The 8,112-nt window shown below is 59.7% G+C and overlaps 1 protein-coding gene across 1 annotated transcript in view; it reads left to right on the forward strand.

Moving 5' to 3' along the window:
- Positions 1 to 1,045: 1,045 nt before the first annotated feature.
- SCARA5 (scavenger receptor class A member 5) overlaps positions 1,046 to 8,112 on the forward strand; it is a 40,440-nt gene continuing 33,373 nt past the window's right edge. The window contains exons 1-2 of the mRNA XM_009275124.1: positions 1,046 to 1,157; positions 5,701 to 5,829. Of these exons, the coding sequence (XP_009273399.1) occupies positions 1,046 to 1,157; positions 5,701 to 5,829 (241 nt within the window). The remainder of the gene's footprint in view (positions 1,158 to 5,700; positions 5,830 to 8,112) is intronic.

The following is an 8,112-nucleotide window of genomic DNA, read 5'->3' on the forward strand; positions in this document are numbered from 1 at the left end:
GGGTGGTGGGGTGGTGGTGGTGGTGGCAGGAGCTGGGGTTCCCCACGGAGCACAACGCCCGTGTGCTGACAGCGGGGGGCGGCTGGAGCTGGGGGAGTCGCAGGGGTGCAGGGGATGAGTTTGGGAGCGCTCAGCAGATCCCACTTAGCGGGTGATTTTAACTCCTTCAACACCAGAGCCGGGCTGGGGGCTGATCCCCCCCGGCCGGGTGCTGTGATAACACCTTGGCGGCAGAGGAGGCACAACCTCCCCAGGGCCGACTGTATTCACTGTTGGCATGGCCCTGTCCCTGGGACCAGCCCAACTCAAGCCTCCTGACCAGAGAGGCAGTGGAAGCACTCAAGCCTCCTGACCAGAGAGGCAGTGACAGCAGCATCAGGCCCGTGGGGAGAGCGGGTTTGGCTCACTGTCAGGGTGCTGGAGTAACTAGAGGTGGTGCGGGTGCAGGGGTACCCCCAAGCCCTAGGGGTGAAACAGGTCCTGGGGGGCTCGCATGCATACACCGAGTCCTCATCTCCCCAGCCCTGCGGAAGGACAGACATCCAGGGCATGCCCGGAGCGGACACCAAGCAGGCTGGACATCTCCAGGGCATGTGGTCGAGCGTGGGTGGGTGGTAGGAGCCCCTCCTTGGCCAACAAGCAAGGGGTCTGTGTTGGTGGTGAGCATTTCACTGAGCTGCAAGCACACAGGCAGGACTAGCCGGTGGTGGACCCGTGGTCGGGCTGAGCTTGCCCACCAGCTTCTCCCTGCCTTCACTGAGAGGGTCTGGTCCTCGTTCAGGGCACTGCCAACCCCAGCCTGGGCCACGGGCAAGTCAAGAAACCACATGCTGAGATGTGGTGGTCAGCTTTGCCAAGCGACCAAGCAGAGGGGTCCCTTGGCAGCAGGTCCATGTCCCCTGCACCAGCCCACAGCATGTTGCGCTGCACCATGGTGCCAGAGCCGAGCAGGATTAGCCAGGATTGGGCCCCTGCCGTGTCAGGATATACCGTAGCCACCAAGCACCATCTCATGTGCCTGTTCTGCTCCACCAGCAGCAGGAGGATGGAGAACAAGGCCATGTACCTTCACACCTTCAATGAGAGGGAGAACGGCTCCATCTTCGAGGAGCCCTTTGAGGGAAGGAACCTTTCCAAACTGAACCTCTGCGAGGACGGTGAGTCCGGACTCTGTGTGCGGCTTGGTCTGGGGGGGCTTTGAACCTGGTGGCAGAAACCTGGAGAGCTTCTGAGGGGTACATGGGGATCACCCAGGGAGCAGCTCAGCAATTTGGCCCCCCACAGGCAAAGGTGGGGTCTGGCCTGAGTTAGGAGCTCAGCTCCAGCTGTGGGTCCCCGGGAACCAGAGCAGAGGAGCAATCCCTGCCCCAGGAAGCTGGGGGGGGTGCCCAGGGTGAGGGTGCCTTGGTGGAAGTAGCACCATGATGAGTGTGTGTGTCCCAAACGGAGCAGGAAACTTCTCCTCTCCTGCTGGCACGGCCTCACTGGGAGAAACACTCAGGGAATCCCATTGCAAGGAGGTTTCTGTGCCTCCTCTCCTGTCCCCGCCTTTCTGGTCCGATGGGGGGATGACAGAGCCAGGGCACCATGGGCCTCTCGAGGTGCCCAGGATCTCATTTGGTTCTGCCACTGGCCAGGGTTGTGCTCCAGGGAAAGTCACTTTGCTTGCTAAAGGTTGATTTTCTGGGTTTTGGTTTGTTTTTGTTTTTCTCCTCCAAGCCTCTGGCTCTCTTGCATGTGGTCTTGTCCAGAGATGCTGTGCAGTGTGACGGTAGTACTGGGGCTGTGCAGCGGGGCACGGTGGGACCTGCTTGCATTTCCCACACACCTTAGCTAGCCTCTATCTCCGCTGTGGACCTGCTGAGCTCTTTTCCTTTGCTCTTGCCCCATGAAATGCTGTCCATCTTTCACCAGAACCAGGCTTGGTCCCCAAGCAAACAGCTCTGATAAATTTTTCCCGAGGCCTTTGCAGCCCCGGTGGGAGAGGCCAGGGTGGCAGAGGTGGGTGCTCAAGCAGAGATGTGAGGTCCCCTTTGCTGGCAGCTTTGCTTAGAGACCCGTGGGGCTGCTGGGGAAACTGGTCTTGTTCTGAGCAGGCTTCCCAGCACTGCTGTCCCCCACCACAAGCATGGGATCGGGGTGATAAGGGACTCACCTTCCCGGTTTTAGGCATGTGGGACATCCCTGGGATGTGATGGAGAGCCCTGGGCGTTTCCAGAGCGCAGCCTGTGCGCCAGCATGGGCCGCATCCAGGCACTGAGTGAGCTGGGAACACCCAGCCCTGGCCAGATTGCTTTTGGATGCTTGCACTGTGCAGGTGGCTCGTGGTGGTTATTGCAAGAGGAGATGTGATGTTGCTGTGCGGGTGTCTTCTCCTGCCCTCCAGCCCCCGGGATGGGGACAGCTTTGAGTCCGGAGGGTGGATTTCCCATCCGGGTGAAAGCTGAGTCTTGATGCCATTCCCCAAACTTGATGTCACCCTGCAAGGGTCCCCCTGCTCTCAGCAGCGTGTCTGCTCCTGCCTCTGCCCACCTTCCTGCTGCCGGCTCGTAAAATCCAGCACCCACGCCACCTTCCTGCAGGAGAAAGAGGGGCAGGTCCTGCCCACGGGCTGTCCCCGTGCTCTGCCACACTGCAAACGTGGCAGGGAGGTGGTGGAGCCTAGAGGGAGCGATGGTGGAAGAGGTGGGAGGGGAGAGTTGGCGTCTTCTAGGGCCGAGGCCACCATCCTCAGCAGGGACCTTGCACTTGCATGGAGTGATGGCAGGGAGGGTTCAAGGTATCTCCCTGGCTTTGGCATTTTTGTGGCAGGTTGCCCTGGATCTCTCGGGGCAAATCTGCTCATCCGTAACTCACCCCGATGCAGAGCTGGCACTCCAAGGAACCTCATTCCCACGGGAGAGGTTGCTGGAAGGAGACTTGTGGGGCTGTGTCTGGGCTGCAGCCACACAGGGCAGGGGCAAGGTCAACCCTGAGAGCTTCATCACGAGGATGAGACCACCCGAGTCCCTCCTGGGCTCATGGAAAATGCTCGGTGTGGGGCTGAGGACTAGTGCGGCAGCCTGCTGCTTGCCACGACCCACAGGACAGCAGCCCTGGAACCCCCCCAGGGCTCGGGGGACGACAAGTCCTGGCTGCTTTCAGCTCCCCCGCTGACTGGGCGGGCCACAGCTCCGGCTCCCCTGGGCATAGGCAGGGGGAAGAAATATTTGCTTTTCCCCTTGGTTACTGGCCGGAGCCCGCCTGTGGGCTCCTCGGAGCGGGCTGTTGTGAAAACCCTGCTTACGCAGCTGCGGTCCCTCCTGCTCTTCCGAGAGCAGCAAAGAGGAGTGGGTGGTTCAGGGCCCAGGGCCAGCTCCTCCAGGAGTCTCCCAGGACCTGATATAAGTGTTAATGTCAGAAAAATATTGCAGCTTTCCTCATTCTGAAACTCTCGGCTCCATCTGTTTGGCCGGTGACAGCAAATGGGAACCGCGTGCGGGTAATGAATTGCAGATGGAGGGGTCCCGGAGGAGCAGCACCGCCTTTCGCACCTGAGCTGGGGCGCCTCGAGCACCCCACATCCCCGCGGGATCCCCTCTGGGTGTCAGCGAGCCTGACCTCAGCACTTTATCATTTCGGAGCCCCGAAATGGGGCTGAGTTAGGCGATACACCCAGCGTAACCCTTCACTGGCTGGAGGCTTTTGCAAGCCTCCCTGTCCTCCAGCAGGACAGACACACGGACCATCAGCTGGGGAAGGGCAAAGGTGCAGTGGGGAAGGGTCCCTGCCAGGCTAAGGACACCCCCAGCCTGTTGCACCTCCTCTCCATCTCTGGCACCCCAAGTGCCAGCTTGGTCTCACAGGGAGCTGAGCTCCTGCCCCATGGGATGGGGGGTGGGATGCGGTGAGGTCCCAAAGCCCAGCAGGGATGGTCTCGGCTGGAAGTGGGCATTGCTCATGGCCATGGATGAGCGTGGTCTCCTCCCCAGGAGGTTTGGCTTCAGGGCCATGATGCTTCACCTGCCTCACCCTTTCTGCTGGGTTGATGAAGGCTCTGGATCGGCGCTATGCTGTGCCTCGGGGCTTAAAGGGCAGAAAGCAATGGGTTGGAGCCACACAAATGTCAAGGGGGTAGGAGTTTTGGACTCTTCCTCCACCTTTTGTTGGTGTCTTCTTGGAGACATCTCGGATCTGGCAAGGGGCAAAACCAGGCAGCGCTTGTTGACCTGGCATGAAGTTGCTGGTTCCCAGCTGCTCTCAGAAACCTTGTGTTTCTGCAAGGGTCCAACACAAAAATGCAGGCACCCAATGCCCTGCACCCTGTCCCAGCAGCAGGGGGTCACCCAGAGAGCCAAGGCGTCAGGCTGAAGCCTCGCTGCAGCCTTGGGGCTGGGGACAGAGGGATGCGGGGTCTGTATCCAGATCAGGCTCCGGCTCTCACCTAAGACCACGACCTGGCCCAGATTTCAACATGGGCTCAAGCTCTGAGCACGTGCAAAGCCCCAAACCAGATGACTTCACTGCTGCTGGGTTCACGGCATGGAGCCTTTCCTTCCCTTTTCTTTCCTTGCATTTTCCTCCCAGCTATTTTATTCATAAAACCCCACCTCCTTGGCGCACAGCTCTTGCTGCTCGTGGCAGTGTCGAAGAGGAGCTGGATCGCAGCTAGTGCAAGAATGGGCAAGCAGGGGCTGGCAGGGACGTCAGGATCCAGGCATCTTAGAGTCATCGGACCACAGAACGGTTTGGGTTGGAAGGGACCTCTCAAGGCCATCTAGTCCAACCCCCCTGCCGTGGGCAGGGACATCTTTCAACTAGACAGGTTGCTCAGAGCCCCGTCCAGCCTGACCTGGAATGTTTCCAGGGATGGGGCATCCACCACCTCTCTGGGCAACCTGTGCCAGTGTCTCACCACCCTCAGCGTAAACAATTTCTTCCTTCTGTCTAGTCTGAGTCTCCCCTCTTTTCGTTTAAGACCATTCGCCCTTGTCCTGTCTTCCTGCATCCCCTTATTGCTGCCTGCCTCCTGCCCGGCAGGGAGAGAGTCCCAGGGCTGCAGGCAGGGAAGGCAGGGGATGGGGTGAAGGGTGGGAGCTGGAGGGGTGACAAGGGTGGGTGATGCTGATGTTTTCCTACCCGAGATCTTCACCGGCCCCTTGGCACCCCAGCTCTGCCCGTGCAGGAGGGGAGATGTGTGCACGCTGAAACTGGGCTGCCTGCCCCCAACCCAGACCCGCAGCACCAGTATGGGCAGGATCAGGCCTGCCCCTGCCTACTGCATTGCCGATGGTGTCCCGGCTGCATGTGAGCCTTTACCTGGGCTGATGTTTTCCTACCCGAGATCTTCACCGGCCCCTTGGCACCCCAGCTCTGCCCGTGCAGGAGGGGAGATGTGTGCACGCTGAAACTGGGCTGCCTGCCCCCAACCCAGACCCGCAGCACCAGTATGGGCAGGATCAGGCCTGCCCCTGCCTACTGCATTGCCGATGGTGTCCCGGCTGCATGTGAGCCTTTACCTGGGAGCGTGGGCTTGTGCCAGCATCGACGGTTCCCAACTCGGGGAAAGCCGTGCGGATCGACGCCGGGGCACGGAGAGCTGTGCCTGCACCCACGAGGCATTGCCTAAATTATACTTGCAACGTTTTCTCCTGGTGGGAGATGGAGCCCAGGCAGGGTGGGTGCATGATGCTCTCCCTGACACCCTGCTCTGTCCCCCAGGTCCTGGGCGGAGGATGAAGGCAGCAGGACGCTGCGGCCGGCTGGGCTCCTTGGCAGCATTGAAGTACGCCGTGGTGGGACTCTACCTCCTCGTCTTCCTCATCCTCGTCGGGGTCTTCATCCTCGCAGGTAAGGGCTGAGCCTGGGTCCTCCCTCCACGGTGCAGCGGTACCCTAGGGCGATGCTCCCCTGTGCAGGAGCTCAGAGAACCGAGTCTGGCTGTGGGCATGTTTCTGCTGCCTCTGCAGAGGTGTTCGGGAGGGTTTTCCATGCCATCCACGGGAGGAAAATACGGGATCCAGCAGAAGTGGGGCGCAGAGGCGATGCCTGCCTTGGTTTGCAGCCACCGCTGAAAGCCACAGCTCCTTGGGGACAACGACATGAGCCCACACCGGCTCCATACTGCACGTCTGGAGTGGTTTTGATTTAAGCTTTGAGGCTGGGATCGCTGCAGGGCCCAAGCATCATGTGCTGGGGATGGTGAGGCTCAGGAGAGGCTCAGGAGCCCCATGTTTGGGGCTCAAACTGTTCGCATCACTGGGTCATGGCTGGGGGGGTTGGACCCCCCCCCCCCCCTTTCCTTGGGTTAAGGATGAGCCCCGGCTCCATCAGCGATGGAGATGCAGGCAGCTCGCAGGCTGGGTGTTCTCCTTGCACAGCACATCCCGCATGTGCCAGCGGATGCACGTCCTCCTGCCTCCCCTCTCCGGCTTTCTGGTGAGCGCAGGGATGGGAAAGCTGCTCGCAAATGCCCGTAATTGCTCCCAGCCCCAGCTCATCCCCGCGTACACATCCCACGTGGTCCGCCTCGCCACCAGCTTGTTTTCCCCCTCGTCATGCTGGAAGCAGTTTGGGAAGATGCCTGGTTTAACCCACGGTCCTAGTACCACCCCTCCTCGCACCCGTGCCACCCCCGCGTGGGGCCCTGCTGGAAGGGGGGGCTTGGATGGGTGCCGCAGCGGGCGCGGGTGGAAAATGCCACCACCAAGGATCAGCTCCTCAATTCCCACCCACCTCCTTCCCAGCTTTAACCCCAGCATTCATAGGGGGGGGGGGGGGGGAAGGGGGCCCCCTCCCCCCGTTTCCAGCCCCAAATCCCCACTAGCTGCTGGGCAGGGCTGAGCGTTGCCCCCGCACCATCCCTTCGGGATGATTTTCTGTGCCTTGCCTGCCGCAGGCAGCTGCGGGGGTGACGGATTTCATGTTTAACTCCAGCTGCGGTAATGCCAGCACCGCGAAGGCAGCCTGTGTCTTTTGCAAAGGGCGGATTTAGCTTTTTCCTGGGCTGGGGAAGGGACAGAGAAGGTTTTGCTGGAATTTTGAAACCTCTCCCACTTACTTCTTGCATTACATTGTTTTAATGTTGTTGTTGGCCTGCAAAACCCTGAGCGAGGGATGCCATGAATTGTGCAAAGAGCTCGGGACAGGCGCTCTTGTCCTGGGCTGAGCTACAGCTGCTCACCCAAAAGCAGCTCCAGCAATAACAATAACATTATGGCATTGGCTGACAGCGGGGAGAGCTGGAGGCTCACGGTCACGGGCATCTTCAAAGCCCCACCTCCTGGAGTCCCGTGACTGGCAGGATTTCAGCTTTCAGTAAGACCCCAGTAAAAGCACCTTACCCCCCGGGTTGTGGACCACAATCTTGAAAAAGAAAGGCAAAATGAAGAGAAAAATCATCTCTTTCGTTACTGCTTTCTGCATGTCTTGGACTTTAAGCCAAGCCTCTGGCTTTGGATGTAGCTGACTCAAGTGCTGGAGCCAGCCGTGCCGACCGCGGTTGCCCGGAGCTGTCTTATCACATCAAGGAAAACCACAGGCACAGGCTGATCTTGCAACATGGCGAAGAGCAGCTCATCAACCGGAGACCGCATCCACGTGTAGCCCAGGGAGACGGCCCTGGTGGTCCCTGGCTTCAGGTGGCTGTGGCTGAAACCTCAACGTTGGAGCTGATGGTCCTCGGATGGTGGGGACTGGGTAGTCATGCGCACCCTTAACCATGGAGGGCTTGGTTTTCCCATGGAAAATCCCACTCTGTGCTACTGGAGACCAGACACCAGCTTGCCAGAGCTGAGACCTTCTGCCCAGCATCCCTCATCTCCCATCAGAGGGGAAGGTGCACAGAAAGATACAGCATTTAGTGAAGTAGTATCATAGAATCATAGAATAGTTTGGGCTGGAAGGGACCTCTCAAGGCCATCTGGTCCACCCCCCGTGCTGTGGGCGGGGACATCGTCAACTAGAGCAGGTGGCTCAGAGCCCCGTCCAGCCTGACCTGGAATGTTTCCAGGGATGGGGCATCCACCACCTCTCTGGGCAACCTGTGCCAGTGCTTCACCACCCTCAGCGTAAACAATTTCTTCCTTCTACCTAGTCTAAATCTTCCCCCCTTTAGTTTAAAGCCATTCCCCC

Source organism: Aptenodytes forsteri, unplaced genomic scaffold (assembly GCF_000699145.1).
Source record: "Aptenodytes forsteri isolate BGI_AS27 unplaced genomic scaffold, ASM69914v1 Scaffold192, whole genome shotgun sequence".
Taxonomy (NCBI): domain Eukaryota; kingdom Metazoa; phylum Chordata; class Aves; order Sphenisciformes; family Spheniscidae; genus Aptenodytes; species Aptenodytes forsteri.